General features: G+C 33.7%; 2 protein-coding genes across 2 annotated transcripts in view; one reads left to right on the top strand and one right to left on the bottom strand.

The window, feature by feature from the left end:
• LOC140446600 (uncharacterized) overlaps positions 1 to 18,383 on the bottom strand; it is a 204,139-nt gene that overhangs the window by 102,004 nt on the left and 83,752 nt on the right. The window contains exons 15-16 of the mRNA XM_072539171.1: positions 13,906 to 14,027; positions 11,311 to 11,523 (exon numbers count right to left, since the gene is read on the bottom strand). Coding sequence (XP_072395272.1) covers positions 11,311 to 11,523; positions 13,906 to 14,027 — 335 coding nt within the window. The remainder of the gene's footprint in view (positions 1 to 11,310; positions 11,524 to 13,905; positions 14,028 to 18,383) is intronic.
• LOC140445720 (aminopeptidase N-like) overlaps positions 1 to 18,383 on the top strand; it is a 69,236-nt gene that overhangs the window by 29,648 nt on the left and 21,205 nt on the right. The window contains exons 9-10 of the mRNA XM_072537999.1: positions 8,703 to 8,943; positions 12,686 to 12,907. Of these exons, the coding sequence (XP_072394100.1) occupies positions 8,703 to 8,943; positions 12,686 to 12,907 (463 nt within the window). The remainder of the gene's footprint in view (positions 1 to 8,702; positions 8,944 to 12,685; positions 12,908 to 18,383) is intronic.

Raw genomic sequence — 18,383 nt, 5'->3', positions numbered from 1 at the left:
TGTTCCTAGTTTGTTCCATATTAAGCCTAAGCCTTGGTGATCTGCTCTCCACTGTGTTTAAATAACTTCTCTGGGATGCCATCGCTGCCTGGGGATTTGTGGTTTTATAGTTTTTATATAGATATTTTCACTTCCTCTACCGAAGGGGTTCCACAAATTCCTCATTTCGGTACTCTAGTTTTATGTTGTTAGAAGGTTTCCCTTCTAGCAACTCTCGAAAGTTTCTTGTACATCGTAACAGGATATGTTACATTCTAATGATTTATTGGGTGATAGAACTTTCTTGATTCTCCTTGACTCATATGGCTTTTTAGCCGTTTTAATATGTTGTTTTCTGATTGTCGTTTCTTTTTTCTCTTCTTCAGTGTATTCGTTGTTCCTCTTTTTAAGTTTACCTTTAAATGACAACGCATATTATTAGAACCAACAGGGTAAGCAATGTGTTTTTCACCAAAAAAGTAAATGATTTAGATGTTGCACACAGAGACCAATTGTTTGATAATTTGTTTACTTGTATAAATTGTATATACATATTCATGTTTCTTATTAGTGTTCTTTAATATATCGATAAAAAAATAAATAAATGCATTAACAGTAACATATAAGCACAAGGTATCAAAAACGATTTAGTTACATTAGCATTATATTATTATTATTATATATTTAGTTAGCATTATACGATAAATACATAATTACTTTGTTACTGTTGCATCTAATGAGCATGGAATATGCTCTTTTAGTTCAGCCATAAGATCTTGTTCTTCTTAAAATTGAAAGATAACAGTGTCAATATTTGATACTATAGTCTTCTTCTTCTTATTTTAAGACAATATTTTGTTTTTTCAAAGTTAAAGTTTAAGTTAGGATTCCGATATCCAACTTTCATACAAGCATTTGGGGATCTTACGGTTGGTCTTCTGGTATTCTGTTTCTCTTTCTTTGCAATATTTTCAAGTCTATTATCTTCCGTTCTATTAACGTGATCTCTCCATGCTCTTTTTCTGAGTTTATATCATTTTCTAACGTTTTGGATGTTACACAGTCCTAATATCGCTTCTTTTTAATTATAAGTGTTTTCCAGTAATGATCTCAGGATCTTCATTTCTGTCGTTCGTTGCTTAGTAGTGGTTGTTTCTGCTCGTGTTTCTGTGGGGTAGGTCATAATAGGTCTGTTACAGGTTTTATAGATTCGTGTTTTGCTTTCAATGCTTATATATTTGTATCTATTTTACATCCTGAGGAAATCCTGATATGCTATCTGCCGTTAAGTGTTTGTATTTATGTGATGCTATACTCAAATACAAGACTTACATAAGATGCACTGATCATATGAAGGCTTATATCCATGTGTATAGGATTGAAATTACAGTAAAACCGCACTAGTGGCCAAAATTTTGAAAACTTGACAAACATTTTAGTTTTGTTAGCAACATTTCTCTTTTTCACACGACTTATGTTATTTCTAAGATAATCTATAATTTTACTGCATTGTTTTATGTTTCTACTTAATATTTAACGTCTATTTTAAGCAGACAAACCATCTAGAATTAAAAAAAAATAAACAATAGCCATTAGCTACTAGTAAATATATTAAAATAAAAATTGTACAATGGAAGAAAATTTAAGTATGAACTATCAATTATGAATATAATTGGTGTGATAAACTTTGTTTTTAGCACATACTTGATGCTATGTATGCTTGATGCAATCCTCTGATGTAGTAATTCTAAATCAGTTTTGAATAATGGTTTTTATCAGTTCTTTCATTTTATTTAAGTTTTGGTGTGATACTAATCATTTCCGCGATGACCATAGATTTTCCAATGGGATTTAGATTTAGATCGTGACTATTTCCAGGTCAAGTCAGGGCAGCAACGTCTTGGCCGTATGACAGGGCGCTTAATCATGCTGGAAGATGCGTTGCTGAGCATCCCCTTGAAACAAATCTCTGATAGTCGACAGAAGTTTAGCTTGCAGTTCTTCTTCCTGATACTTGTTTGCGTTAATATTGCCATCTATTAATGCCAAACGTATAACTCTATTAATGATCGTATTACCCCTAGTATGACACTCACAGGGTACTTCATAGTAATCGTAGTACACTAGGTAGAAGGTATTTCCTTGGTCAGCTACGACCAAACTTCACTCTATTACTGCCAAAGATTGAGATTCTGGTTTCATCACTTCAAATAACCTTTACTCCACTGGTATTCTGCATACTCTCTGTGTGTGAATGCCCAAACATTGCATTTTTGCCCCTGTTTTTTGTTCAGGAACGGTTTCTTTCTTGGGATTCTTGCTCGCACTCCATTTTGACACAATTTTCTTCTGATAGTGCAGACCGCCTTTTGTAATCCAGCCAATTTAACAATATAATTAATGTCTTTTGCGGATCTTCGACAATCTTCTAAAGAAAAGCGGCATATTCTGCGCTCATCATATTAACTAACTTTCGGTTTTCTGTATGTTCTTTTTAAACAGTAAAGTAAACGTTAGCATTAAGACCGATTGCATTTTAGCAAGAACAAGAACTATGGAAAACATGCACATCAATTTTTTGGTCTCAACGGGGTCTCGAAAAGGAGCGAAGGTCACGGAGCCACCCTAACACAATTTTGACTACCATAACGCAAAGTTTATTAAATTATATAAGAAATCTCCTACAATGGCCAATTACATACAATGCCAAAAACTTGTATCAGAAGCCAAAATATTTCTAAAAAATAAAGCCAAAAAGAGCTGGATTGATTGGTGCTCAAAGTTGAATAAAAATATACCATCAGCAAGCCCTTGGAATCAAGCTAGAAAATTAAACAGAAAACCAATTTCTTCTATAAAATGTTTTGACGATTCCTTAGAAGAACAATTTTTCGATCAAATTGCTCCACCGTCTGTAAAAAATTGCAAAACTTTTGACTATTCTTTCAATAAGCAATATCATTTTTTGTTAGAATCTTTTAATACATTAGAATTGGAATTTGTCTTAAAAAATCGAAATAGTACTAGTCCAGGTTTAAATAATATTAAATATCCAATGTTACTATATCTTCCCAAAAGTGCCAAAATTTTACTATTGGAAATATTTAATGATATAATCATGAATAATTCAGTAATAGCTCAATTTCAAGATGTAATCATTATCCCCATACTCAAACAAGGGAAAGATCCTAATTCCGTTCACTCATATAGACCTATCTCACTTATGTCTTGTGTACTGAAAACTTTGGAACGGATGATTAAACATAGATTGGAATGGTGGTTGGATAAAAAGAAGTTACTTTCAGATTTGCAGTTTGGGTACAGAAAGGGCTGTGGTACCATAGATGCACTTGCCACATTGGTAACGGACATTCAGAACTCCTTCTCAAGTAATATTTATTTACCGACAATAGTATTAGATATAGAAGGAGCATATGATAGTGTTTGTCTCGATATTTTAATGGAAAAATTAATAAAAAATTTTCATATACCACCACAATTGGTAAACACTATTCTTAACTTTTATTCGTGCAGAAAAATTTACCTGAGAACAAACAATAATAAACTTATAGGTCCTCGTTATAATAAACAGGGACTACCGCAGGGATCAGTTTTAAGCCCTCTATTGTTTAATATCTATACTGCAGATTTGCATAACATTTCCATTAAAAATCTCAGCTTTAAAATAATACAGTATGCTGATGACTTTCTTATGTATTCTTCTACCAAAAAATACGATAACTGCATCCAAACTTTAGAAAAAATACATGATAGATCCAAAAATTGGTTCAAACACAATGGGTTTGAAATTGCATCAAGTAAATCAAGTATTACTATTTTCACTCGACACAATATCCCAAAACTAAATCAGATAAAATTGAATGGGTATGATTTTAATTTCAGTTCTTCAATTAAATATTTGGGAATGATTCTCGATCGCAAGTTAACTTGGAAACTTCACGTTGAGTTTATGTTGGATAGATGTAAGAAGGGTCTAAATTTCCTCAAATCAATTACAAAAACATGGTGGGGTGCAGATGTGGAAACTTCTTTGCTTTTCTTCCGATCTTATATTAGATCAATTATCGATTATGGATGCATATTATATGGTTCAGCAAGTAAACATATTCTGAAAACAATAGATGTGTTTCAAAACGCAGCATTGCGTATTTGTTTGGGTGCCATGAAATCGACGCCTATTAATGCTCTACATGTGGAAGCTCTAGAAAATCCCTTGGGCTATAGAAGAGAATACCTTAGTCAAAAGTTTGTTATTAATATACAAAATCGAAACACTACTCTCTACTCAAATATCAGAAAACTGAACGAAGAAGATTTAACTAATCGATATTGGAGACTTAAGAACTCACCTCCACTTTGTGAGGCTTTTAGAAGCCTGACAAATTTTGATTATGACTTCAAATCAGAGGATAATCTTCACATCGAACATTTTTATTCGTGCTTGCAACCCATTACTGTGATACAACCGAATAACCATGTAAATTCTTCTGTTAGCTCGAATATTTTGAGGTCCTGTTTATCTAGCCTGTCAGACTCTTTAGTTATTTATACGGATGCCTCAAAGTCTATGTTTGGTACTGGGTGTGCTTTCTACATTCCATCAACTAATACAGAAAAACTTTGTCGACTAAATCCTAGTTTTTCAATCTTTAGTGCTGAAGCTGTAGCAATATATGAAGCATTAAGATACTTTGAAAACACTTAGAATACATCTGTTATAATAGTATCTGACTCATTGTCTGTTATGTTAGCCATTGAAACTTTAAGTTTTCCTAGTAACAACTCAAATATATATGTCTTTCAAATTAAAAAACTTGTTTATGACCTTCATAAAAACCGAAGAGTTGTTCATTTTTTGTGGGTTAAAGCACATATAGGTATAAGGTTAAATACAACGAACATGTTGACCTATTAGCTAAAAAGGCCATTGATACCGGAACGCAAGCTGATCACCAAATCTGTAGACAAGACGCCTTAACAATAATTAAAAATAATATCAATAGTAAATGGAAACAATCTTGGCATATATATAGTACGCAGTCTTCCTCGCAATATGCTTCTATACAGCCTTTAATTCCAAGTGATTATTGGTTTAAAAATTATTCCGTTCCACGAAGGTTTATAACATCTATAATTAGAATAAAATTTGGACACGCCTGCTATTCTAGTCATCTGTCCAAACTAAAAATTGTAAATTCAAATTTATGTCCAGACTGTCAAAAAGAAGGTGATCTAGATCACATTTTCTTCGAATGTAAAAAATACACAAAACAAACTGAAGATCTGATAAAAAATTTAGTCAACATCAAAATTTTTCCTCCGTACAATATATGCTATCTGCTATCTCTAAATATAAGAGCTGTAAATGAATGTTTGATGGAATTTATTTGCAAAAGTAAGCTTAATATTTAACTGTAATTAGAATCCTAACCTCTGTTTTACCCCATTTGTTATTACCTTTTATCCGTGACCCAATCTAGTTTGTCTTAAAAGCAATGTCTTGATGGGTCCCTAGACGAGAAACGAGTGTCCATGTTTTATCTCTATCCTATCCTTAATAATAATTTTAATGCTTAAAATTTGTAATGCTACTTAAGTTTGAAATTTATATTATCTTTTTATTCTTTCTGGGTAGAAAATTTTCATGTTGTGACTGGCTGTATGGCACTTGCCTATGCCATTAAAACAAAAAAAAAAAAACGCAAAGTTTGATCGTCTGTATTGGGCCTAAGAGTGTAGGTAGTGCAGTACCATTGAAAAGTCGAAAATGCGAGTTATACATTAAAGGTTTTGCTTCTCAAAAAAAAAATATAAAAATTAAACAATTAATTAGTAGTTTCATCGGTTTAAATATTTAGTTTTTATTTATTTAAATTTCTTTTTCTATATATGTTCTTAAAGAACTTGGCTTTTAAATATGACTTAAATGCCTACTAGATATCTAATAAAAACTGTTTACTTGGTGTTTGAATATTTATATAGCAATTTGAATTTAAATAAGATAGCCTGAAGATTTGATAAGGAATTATTATGAAAATATTACATCTAAATGTTATTATTACTCTTAAAGCACGATGAGACACTTAAGGTGTCGCGTGGGGGCCCGAGTGCATGGGGCAGTAAACGTATCCCGACTTTGTCCAGAGAGACAAAATCACAAGATGAATAAATCTGAAACCAGCTTTATGTAAGTCAGAATTCATTTGAAATTCTTACTTCTTTTCTGTTTCTATATTCTCTAACATAATATTTCAGTAATACATCTACTACATTTTTTTATATATGATATAATTTTACATTGCTTTTTATTTTTGTTACTAGGTTTATTTTTACTGCTATTTGTTTTAATTGCAAACTACTTCACTTTTTTTACCAGATAATATTTTATGCATGGCATGCACTTACATATCATGTTTGCTTTGTACATAAATTTATAAATTTTTATTCCTTCTTACTAATCTGCAAATAGTTTTTAATCTTTTTTTGATGTTTAAGGAAACATGGCCTAAAATAGTATGCTTAAGTAAAATTATGTTTCTTTTGTTTTTCTACTTCAAGGCGTAGATATAGCACCGTATTTTGAAGATTTTACCAGGAAACGTGTCAGTAGCGAAGAATTTATTTTTATTTAGCGGATAACACACAATGAGAATAAATAATTAAAAGCAGTAGAAAAGGTTAAATGGGGTATTACAAACGAACATCTAATATATCTCATCATCATCATCACTGGCTCGACAACCCTTTTTGGGTCTTGGCCTGTTCCAGGATTCTTCCCCATTCCGATCTGTTTCGTGCTTTTTTTCTCCAGTTTTTTATTTTTAAGGTTGTTATATCATTTTCTATTTGTTCTATGTATCTCAGTTTCGGTCTTCCTCTTGTTCTTTTTCCTACTGGCATCTGTTTGAATATTTTGTTTGGTATTTCGCCTTCTTCCATTCTTTCTATACAATAATATCTAATATATCTATACAATCTAAAACATTTACGGTTGCATTCAGGAATTCCATCTTCTTACTTTTTCTTGCTGTTTTGTCAATATATTACTCTTCTTATCTCTTTCATCTTTTGATCTCTTTCATCTCATCCTTTGATTTAATTATTTTCTGTTTTATCGGGTTCTGTGCCCCTGTTATATCAGTAAATATACTCTGTTTTTCCTTCCTGTTTCAGATTCTTCGTCAAACCAGTCATTCGTTCTTGTTCTTCTTTGTTTACCTACCATGCCTAGTAATTCTTCAGCTACTTTTTTTATGATGGTTCTGCACTCTTTCCACTTTTTTTATGTGTTTCCTAGTTTGATGTTTATATATTCGTATCTTTTAGTCCTTCTACATTGTCAACTCAAACAAAACCAAATTTTTAGTTCTTAATCGTATCCCACATCCAGATGTAAAGCTCCAATTAAATAGATTCCAAGTTGTAAAAGTTCACAAAATTACATATTTGGGAACTGTTATAATGGACCAACTAGATACAGACAAAGAAATAAAACGAAGAATAGCAGTGATTACAACTTCTTTTATTAAAATGAAGACATTTCTTTGCAATAGTCATCTCAGTTTAGAACTAAAACAAAGAATGAATAAGTGCTACATTTGGTCTCTACGTTTGTATGGAGCAGAAGTATGGACACTAAAAGTATCAAGTATGAACAGAATTCAAGCATTGACAATGTGGATTTTTTAGACGGACGAGGAAGATTCTTTGGACATCAAGAAAAACTAATGAGGAAGTACTAATGAAGGTCAACAAAGCTATGGGAGGGTCATATAGTGAACGGAAATCACAACTGATCCTTAAAGGCAAAATAGAAGGCTGTTGAGATGCAGGAAAAAAACAGGTTTCTTGGTTAAAAAACATTCGTGAATGGACGCTCAGATATCACATGCAGGCCAAATATTTTATGTGGTAGATAACCGAGAAGTCTTTGCAATGGTGATTAAACAAGAAGTGTAAAAGCATTGATTCAAATTGTTTGTTTTGTGCCAAAAATAGTTTTAATATTACGCTGGGTTGGTGCCGGAGACATTACGTAAATAACCTTTCTTAGAGTATTATAAAATGGTCTGTGATTTATGAGACAATAAAAACGTTAAAAAGACATTTAGCGAAAACTCGTATTATGTGTAGTAAGGTAAATATATTATAGGGCTGGCTTATGTTTGTCCAGAAAGAAATATGCAGAGAGCAGTATTAAGAAATAAATTAGATTTGTCGATAAAGGAATATTTTCGGGCTGTAACAATAAATATTAAGTAGCATGAATTAAAGGACTCAAAAAACTTTATGTGTATAAACATAATAACTTAATGTGTATAAAGATAATCAGAGTTTTGAGAACGGTTTTGTTGAAATAAAGTCACTTTAGGCCTTTATCACTTCTGATTTTATCTATTTTTTACTGTCTTTAGACAATTAATTTTGTAATATTATTCTGAAGCTATTTTCTTGTGGCATTTTAAAGTAATTACTATTTAAATGGGAATAAGCCACAATTAAAGTTTAAAGTAAGTTTATTGACGTTTCAATTTCCACTTTGGAAATCGTTCTCAAAATAAGTATTTGTACACACAACCACAACCGTTAGTTGTGGCTTATTCCCATTTAAATAGTAATTAATTTCGTAATGATACCATTTTTTTTAAATAATGATAATTACTAATGAATAAAGTTTAACCTATTTTTAAATGAAATTTTAGGTTTCTACCTAGTGAATTATGAAAAAGCTTTACGCGATAAAGTAATAGCACAACTCGAAGAGGACCACACACAAATAACTGATCTCACTAGAGCTAAACTAATACATGACGCTTTTAGCTTAGCTTTAGCTGGTTTTATTGACGTTTCCGATGCATTAGAATATTTGAATTATCTTAAAAATGAAGATTCATATTATCCTTGGTATACAGCTCTTCAAGGAATCAGCAACATTAGAAATCGGTAAAATATGTCATAAAAATTAATTATTTATTAAAATATAAAGAGTCCTTGATTTATTAAAATACTGAATAGTAAACTGTTAAGGCCCTGATCGACAGGCGAGTAAAACCGCAGTTTTGTGGCTCGTCGGTAAAGCTCGCCAGTGTATCACTGCAATACCGCAGTTTTATATACCGACGAGCCTGGCTTGTGGCTCGTCAGTTTGTTTTATTTTTTACTTGGCTCGTCATTTAAAACCCCGCGTGTATCACTACTGGCGAGCAAAACCGGCAGTTTTCAGCGACCGTTGAAGTGAAAAGATCAGTTTTTAATCATGAATATGCGAACTCTCAGCCACGACTTTTCATTGGAATTTATATATTGTTTACGAGACTGTGTTTGTTTATGGAAATGTACATCGCCAGAATACAAAAACAAAACAAAACTTTTAAATACCCAACGTCTAGGGCGTCTCCGCTTTTTTTGTAATTTCGTAGTATGCTATAGCGAGGTATCATAAAACTTCACTTTCAGTTGAACACGACATGTTAGCTGTGAACGGTTGACAATGACCGTTTTGCTCGCTAATCGATCAGCACCAACGAGCCGCGAGTAAAACCGTCGTTCTTAAAACCGCGGTATTATGGCTCGCACGTCGATCACCCACTTATTTTTTACTTGGCTAGTCATTTAAAACTGCGCGTGTATCACTACTGGCGAGCAAAACCGGCAGTTTTCAGCGACCGTTGAAGTGAAAATATCAGTTTTTAATCATGGATATGCGAACTTTCAGCCACGACTTTTTATTATCATTATGTGTTTGTCGGTCCTGTGCCAGTAATTCCCATTGTCGCACTCCCATTTTCTCTAGATCTTCTTTGACTGCATCTTTCCACCTTTTTCTAGGCCGCCCTACAGACCTTCTTTCCTCTGGCCTTTCCCAGAACACATTGTTTATAAGGCGATTGTCGTTACTGCGTATCACATGCCCTGCCCATCTGAGTCTATTGGCCTTTATATATCTGACTAGATTTTCTTTTCCGAATAGAGACTCTAGCTCGTTATTGTATCGGCCCCTCCATTCGTTTGTCACGCTGTGTCTGCAAGGGCCATATATCATTCGAAGAATTTTACGTTCCCACAACAGCAATTTATTTATTTCTCTTTTTGTTAGCGTCCATGTTTCGCTTCCATACGCGACTGCTGGTCGTATTATGGTTCTTATATATCCGGATTTTTGTACCTTTTTATTAGATTTTGGACTTTTTATTAGAATTTATATATTGTTTACGAGACTGTTTGTTTATGGTAATGTACATCGCCAGTATACAAAAACAAAACAACTCGACTTACCGCATATGTTAAACTTTTAAATAACCTACGTCTAGGGCCGTCTCCGCTTTTTTTGTTGTAATTTCGTAGTATGCTATAGCGAGGTAACATAAAACTTCACTTTTAGTTGAACACGATATGTTAGCTGTGGACGGTTGACAATGACTGTTTTGCTCGCTAGTCGATCACCACCAACGAGCCGCGAGTAAAACCGTCGTTCTTAAAACCGCGGTATTATGGCTCGCACGTCGAATCACCCACTTTACAGTGTTACTGTTACTGTGTAACTGTTATAAAATACAAATAAATGTAGATCCTGTTTTAAATGTTTGCCCAAAACTCGTTTGAGCCTATCGAACTTTTCTTCTATTCTTATGCAGTTGCTTATTATTTATATTATAAAATATACGTACACAGAGATCGAAATTGGAAAAGCATACCTGATAAATCATCTTCACTTTGAGATATAACTATACCGTCATCTTAATATCAGATTGTTTAAAGTTGCTATCCTTTTTTTTATCTTGACTATATTTCATCCATGATGAAGATAATCTCTCTGTCTTTTTCCATTATCAGCCTCAATGGCGCGGTAAGTCCTTTTTCTTCTTTTACTGTGTTGTTCAAGTATATATTTTCATCATCATTTTGAACTTTGAATCCTTTTATTTGAACCTATTGAATGCCTTCTTCAGTTTTACGAAACAAATATACAGTAAAACCTTCGTTAACTGAAATAACTGGGGGGGGGGGGGAGGGGGAGAGGGAGGCCCGTTTCGGATAATAAGAATTTCGGTTAAAAATTACATTGTTTTTTGTATTCTTCTTGTATCAAATTACATAGTATTCTTGGTCAAAAATGGTATTAAAAAATACTATGAGATGATTTCGTAATGTTTTCTAATAAATAAATACAGAATTAAGTTGTAAAATTAAGAAAAATAAACAAGTTTAACATGTTTTTTTAAAGAAATCTTCTATTTTCTTTTGTCAATAACAAAATTAAGAACCTAGTCGTGTTCCTAACTAATTAGGCCTATCGTATGAAATTCTTACCTCTAACTCATTGAAAATCTCGTCAGCGGTCTTGTGCTGCCTGTTGTCTGTTGAGTTGTCATCTTCGTCGTCTGATACGTTCAAGTTGTCTGGATGAAGATCAATGATGTCCTGCTCTTCTTGGTTAAATTTGTCACATCCTGGCAAATTTTTTATTAAAGGTTCAATTTCTTCTGTCGTTTCTTCAACATTTTCTTCTCCTAGAGCTACAAACTAAAGCTACAACTCAAAGAGATCATCGGTTTGTTCTTCTTCATGCTGGAAGCAAAACTGGTTTTGTGGCATGGGCCGAATTAATTTTCTTGGCCAAGAAGGGAACCGGTCATTACTACGACGAAATGGACGGGAAACTATAAGAAGAATGATTTAAGAAGACGTTAATTCCAAACTTGCCGAAAGATAAAGAAAACGTTGTCGTTTTGGATAAACCATCCCTGCAAATTTGATTTTCCAAAAAAATTGTGGAACAAAAGGCAAATCAAGGATTGGCAAATCGAAAAGAACATTTTCTTCTAGGAAGATTACCTAAGAAGTGAATTACTGCATACTGCGTCAGCATTTAAAGACGAGTAGGACAAATACAAAACTCAAACAATTGCGGAAAATATGACGTTAAGATTTTGAGACTACTGCCTTACCATTGCAAGCTCAACCCAATTGAGATGGTGTGGAGACAAGTTAAGAGGTGTGTGGAGTCAAGATAAAAGGTATGTGGCTTCAAACCACATCGATTTTAAAGAAAAAACTGTAGAACGGTTGATAAAAGAAGCTTACCAACGCGTATCTAAAGAGCAGTGGCATAATTATGTGAACCACATCAAGAAAGTAGAAGAAAAAATGGTTGCGGTGAACAATTGGCAGGAAGATATTGAACAGGTGATAATTTTAATATAGGAGATGATTTAAAGGATGAACACGATTTAGATATGGATTGCGATTAGCGTTAATCAACTAGAAATATCTCAGATTTAATGCTCATTTGTTTTTTTAGTCTGTACGTACAGTACATTTCAGTTATGATCATTTTTGTGTATTTTATCGTGTCGTGTAGGGTAAACTAATTGCATTTTTGTATATATGTATATAATTATTTACGAGGAATAAGATATTTTAGGTATACAAGCATTTTTAATAAAACTAATTTGTTTTTTTTGTTTATTCTCCTATTTAACTTAGTTAAAATAATGAGTAAACATTTTTAAAACGAAGCGCGTACGATCCTGATTTCTGCCTATCGCCAAACTACCATACACCTACCACTGTGCCGACATGGGCGGCATCGCTGCGCGCCGTAAGACCAACACTGCATTCTAACTGTGGCTTTTACTATAGACCCCTTATATACTGCATGGCAATTAGAACTTTACTGTTTTAGGCTGGGCCGAGAATCAAGGGTAACAGATGATTTGGATGACTTATTATTAGAGCTTATGGAACATTTAGCTGACAAAGTTCCTAGTATCAACTGGAACGATGTTGATCATGTAACATCTATTAAATTATCTAAGATCTGGGACTTTGCTTGTTCTCTTGGTTATAAAAAGTGCATTGACGAAAGTAAGAGATTGTTTGACGATCTCAGAGATGAAAATATCAGGTAATTCTTTACTGTTTAATTATTTTTTTAGAATTTAGTTTTCAACCTAGACTATCCAGTACAAATAACATTTCTACAAACAACGTACCATACATTAGGTAAAAATCACTTTAATTTTGACTGTTTTTTGAAAATATTTTAAATAAATCAAAATAATCTAGGGGACAAAAACCAAATACTAGATTACAGAAGGATTTCAAATAATTTAGTTAAAATATTTTTAATAAAGAATTATAAACAAGTGTCCTACATATAAAATAAAACATTTTTTTTAGAATTAACGAAATAGCTCTTAACAAAATTAAAAAAGAACCCTATAAGTCAAACAATGGAAACACAAAAAAAAAATTAATTTTCTGCACCTCAACTCTCAACAAAGTAATATTTAGGTTAAGTTAGCATAGTATATGACCTCCACGGTTGTTGATTGCTGTCCTACATCTTCTCCTTTATGTGCCAAGCTCGATTACCGAGCGTTGGCTATTAAATTGGCTATAGTAATTTTTTTGACGGCAGCTCGGAAAAAAAATGCAGAGGATCTGTTAAACCAATCTCTCAGGTTTCTAAGCCATGACATTCTTTTTCGACCTGGCCCTCCTACATCTGTAAGGCAAATGCATGATCAGATGGTCAATGTCTTGTAGCGGTATTATGTTCCACTTCATTGAAAGGCCCTCAAACAGTTGCTGCCTTGTACTGAATGCAATATTTTGTCGTAAATTGCATTTGACCAATATGTCCCATATCTGCTCAATTGGTTTTAAATCTGGCGATTGTGCAGGCCATGGTAGAACCTTAATTTCATTATCTTCGAAGAATGTTCGCACGACCCTGGCAGTATGCGGAAGCGCATTGTCGTGCATTAATTAAAATTGAGGACTAGTTATGGAAAGGATACAATAGGTTCGAGAATATTATCGCGATAGTCTGTTGCATTTATAAACCGTTCCAGGCAAACGAGAATGGTTCTTCTACCAAGAGGTGATGCCACCACATACCATTACACTGCCGTCTTGCTGTCTATGAACCTCTTGTACGGTGACCAATCGTTCATCATTGCCAGATCGTCTCCAAATTCTTATCTGTCTTGTATTTGGTGCAAATCCAAATCGGGACTCATCTGTAAACAACGTAAAGACTCACTCACATTTAACCCAATTTGCGTGTTTTTGTGCCCACTGCGGTCGATGAGCGCGATTTCATCTGGATAACACAGGCACGATCACAGGTCTTCGAGCATTTAACCATACTTCATGCAGTATATTTCCAATGTTTTGACCACTTAAAAACACCTGATGGGTCTTTTGCAGCCTCATTTGTAATTGTGATACAGTTACAGTGCTATAATGACACTTCTGTTCGCGTGGAGGACCTCAGCAAAGTATCTTTGCCCTCCGCCAGCTTGAAACATCCCGATAGCACGCCACTGGGTTTTGCGATTTAAATTATGTCTCTTCATTATTGGCAATTGCAAAACTAAATATAGACATCGAAAATCAAGTACCAATAAAGAAATTTTATTTGTTATCTTATAGACAACAAACGCATACTGAAGTTTTGTTAAATTTTTTAAAGCCATTCTCATTAGCATTACCGTCGAAGTTGGTACAATAATCGACAAAACAACAAAAACGATTAAAAACATAAATTTATTTTTATATTTACAGCTAACACTGATTTAAAGCTATTAATATAGGTGCCCTTTAGATTATTTTGATGTGTGTAATTTATGACCATTCCAACATTTAGGAATATCATAATGATAATAATCCATCTGTAAGTATCACGGATTAAAAAAGCTCCAATACAAATAATTATTATACGTTGAAATACAAGAGACAAAAATGTTTTAAATGTATAGAATTCTACTGTAATTAACTTAATTTTTAGCAAATATCTATTAGAATAATATCCACTGCTTATCACAAAATGATTGTGCTGCTTTTATATCTTCATCCCCTATCTCAAGATAAGTTTAAGAAAGCAATCGAACAATATAATTATCACAACGTAGAAATCCGAAGATTTCTTAATTGACGAAACCAAACTTCAGATTTGTGCCTTCTATAAATTGAAAGGTAAAGCAGACGATGAAAAAGACAAAAAGACAAATCTTTTGACAAAAAATATTTGATTTTACTTTTAGAGCTTCTGTACTAGTCGCTCTGATGAATTCTAGTAGGATAAAATACATATAAGAGAATATACAGTCACTGTACGTAAAATCAAATCTTAACTGTCTTTTCTTTTAATATAATTATCGTTTTTTGAAGTACAAGCACTTTTAAGGCTTGCGAGGTAGTCTGATCAATACTTAGACAACAAAAGAAAAACGAAAATTTAAAAAAAGTGGTGATTTATTTCTCAACTCTACTTTTAACTCAATACACTTAACCTAGCGATGCTCCAACTTCTTCAATTCGTCTGAAAAGTACTTTTTCTCGAGGACTGCAAAGCACTCTTCAAATTTCTGCTCGGCGAGTGACTTTTTTAAGTTCGAAAACAAAAACAAATCGCACGGGGCCAAATCTAAAGAATACAGTGGATAGGGCAGAAGTTTTTCGCACAATTCGACTAATTTGACGTGGTGAGATCGGCGGTGTCTGTTGGTGCGTTGTAATAGTGAAAGAGAAGAAAGACTAGAACCGTGAACGTTTTGTCCCCCTTCTTGATCTTCTTCTTCTGTTGGTGCCTAGTCGTTTCGAATATTGGCGATCATTCTTGCTATAATTATTTTATTAACTGATGCTTTAAATAGATTAGTTGTTGTTGTGTAGAACCATTTCCTCAGGTTTTTTAATCATGATATTTTTCTTCTCCCAATTCCTCCCTTATGTGTCCAAGATATTCTAATTTTCTCCTTTTAATCATATACATCACATCTCTCTCTTTCCCCATTCTTCGTAGTACAGTCTCGTTGGTTATCCTGTCCGTCACATCTCGAAGGCTTCAAATTTTTTCTCCATCACTTCAGTAAGTGTCCAGGATTCAACTCCGTAGTATAATATCGAGAAGATTTAACATCGTAGGAGCCTTACTTTTATCTCCAGATTAAGGTTGTGGCTTTTAAAGAGTTTGGCCATGCTGTTGAATGCACTCCTAGCCTTCTCTATTCTACATTTTACTTCTTAGGAGTGATCCCATTGTTTGTTTACTATTGTTCCAAGATAGGTAAACGGTTTTACTCGGTCCACTGGTGTATTCTTGATAAGCAGTTGGACGTCATTTTATTTTAACTGATGACCATAAATTTAGTTTTTGATATGTTTACTTTTAGTCAAAATCTTTCACTTACTTCATTTACTTTGTTTATTAGTTGCTGTAAACTGTTTAAACTGTTTGCAAAAATAACGGTGTCATCTGCATAAAGGATGTTGTTTAGGCGTTCTCCATTTAAACGGATTCCATGTTCGCAATTGTTCAAGACTTCACTAAATATTTTCTCTGAATAGGTTGAATAATATAGGTGAAAGTATACATCCTTGTCTAACGCTTCGCAGAATCTGGATCGCTTCCGTCATTTCATCTCCAAGATTTGTTCTTATTGTGGCTTTATTATCTATTTGAGCTTTTACTAGAACATCTATCATTTTTCGGTGTTGACCTGTGTTAAATGCTTTTTGGTAGTCCACAAAGCAGGTATAGATATCGCAAGTCATATCTCTGCATCTTTGGAATAATACCTGTAGACTAAACAGTGCATCTCTCGTACCTACGCCTTTCATGAATCCAAACTGTCCGTCTTGTATTCTCTCTTCGCATAGCTTGTATATTCTGCGATGTATAATTTTAAAAATATGTTTTAGTGTATGGTACTTATTAGTCTACATTCTCCACACTTTTTCGCTCCCTGTTTCTTTGGTAACGTTATAAATTCTGAAATTAGCAAATCTTTTGGAATATTGCCTGTGTCATAGATATTATTGAAGATTTTACATAGTATTCTTAAAGATTCATCATCAATAAGTTTAAAAAATTCAGACTGTACTCCGTTTGGTCTTGGAGCTCTCACTTCTTTTAGTGATATTATGGCTGCTCTTATTTCTGCCACTAGTATAGGTGGTCCTGTTTCCGTATTTCCGTAGTTTCCATTTAGGTATTGGGGACTGGTTCTCCCTCTCATCAAAAAATAAATTTCGTCTGTAATTTTTTCAGATATTATCAATACTCTCTTTGTCCACGATTACCTCTCCGTTGTCATAAACAAGTTTACTTACTCTTCTTTTTACATTTGCCTGTAATTTCTCTTACATTTTTATGCACATCGAAGTCGTCGTATTTACTTAATATAATTTCGATTTCTTGGCATTTTTTCTCCAGTTCTTTCTGTTTCGCTTCTCTGATCTTTCTCTGTATATCTCGTTAAAATGTTTTATACATAGAGTTATTGTCCTTGTTGTTCCTTCTTTCTTCCATCAGCTGCAGAATCTCTATCGTCATCCATGTCTTATTCTTACCTTCTTCGTTTTTCATAAAATTGTCTTTAATGTCGTCTATCGTTTTATTAAGGGATTCTATCTTCTCTTCTGTGCTTTACGTTGTATTATCGATTTCTTTGAATTTTCTATTTATTGTTTTGCTGAATGTTTATTTAACTTCACTATATTTCAGTTTTCTCATGTCATGTTATTTTACAGTTTTTCCGCGTGTTTTCTTTAACTTGGTTCTATACACGCCCACTAAAGGATTGTGGTCAGATTGAACATCAGCGCCTGGGTAGGTTTTAACACTGTTGAGACGATTTCGATATCTTTTGTTAAATAAAAAACTAAGTGGTAGTTTGTAAAATGTGTTTGGCACGATTAGGTCATGTTCAGCCGCAAAGATACTCATTGTTTCTTGATTACTCCTTGTGAATTTCAGCAAACGGAGGCCACCAGCTTTCCGGCCTATAGGATAGATGTTCGCCAGGTGAAGTCCTCTGTTTGGACTGTTCCTATAACTTTGATATATACAAATAGATAGAAATTCTTTCTGATTTCACTTGCAGTAAATAACTGCTCTAAAGTGATATCACGGTTGCGCTTGTTATATGGTGTGAGCAAACGCGTCACCTATCGCGCCAACAACTTTCTCATGCCCAGAATTTCATGCAGGATATGACCTATTCGGATTTTTGAGGTACTGTCCCGTGGTAGCCGTTTTCTAATCAAAAACCTACGTGCAATTAGGCTGAAATTCGCTAAACCAATCTTTGACTATCTCCATCGAGAGAAAAGAGTCAGCGTACATAGCGTTCAAGCGCTGTTTGATCTCGTTGTGTGATTTCCATTCCGAAAACAAGAATCGAATCACTGGCCGATACTACTGTATTTTCATTTTTCTAAAATCTGCGCACACGCACGCTTTCACACACAGTCAAAACAAAAACTACGATTCCGTGATGCAGTAACTTTTGCGATAGTGGTGACATTGGGTTATGAACCTAAGTATTAGTCGAACCACCGTTTCCTTGATATCGAATCGTATATTTGTT

The sequence above is a fragment of the Diabrotica undecimpunctata genome, chromosome 7 (genome assembly GCF_040954645.1).
Source record: "Diabrotica undecimpunctata isolate CICGRU chromosome 7, icDiaUnde3, whole genome shotgun sequence".
Lineage (NCBI taxonomy): Eukaryota > Metazoa > Arthropoda > Insecta > Coleoptera > Chrysomelidae > Diabrotica > Diabrotica undecimpunctata.
The sequence above is the reverse complement of the archived record's forward strand: the minus strand, read 5'-3'. Positions and strand labels throughout refer to the sequence as shown.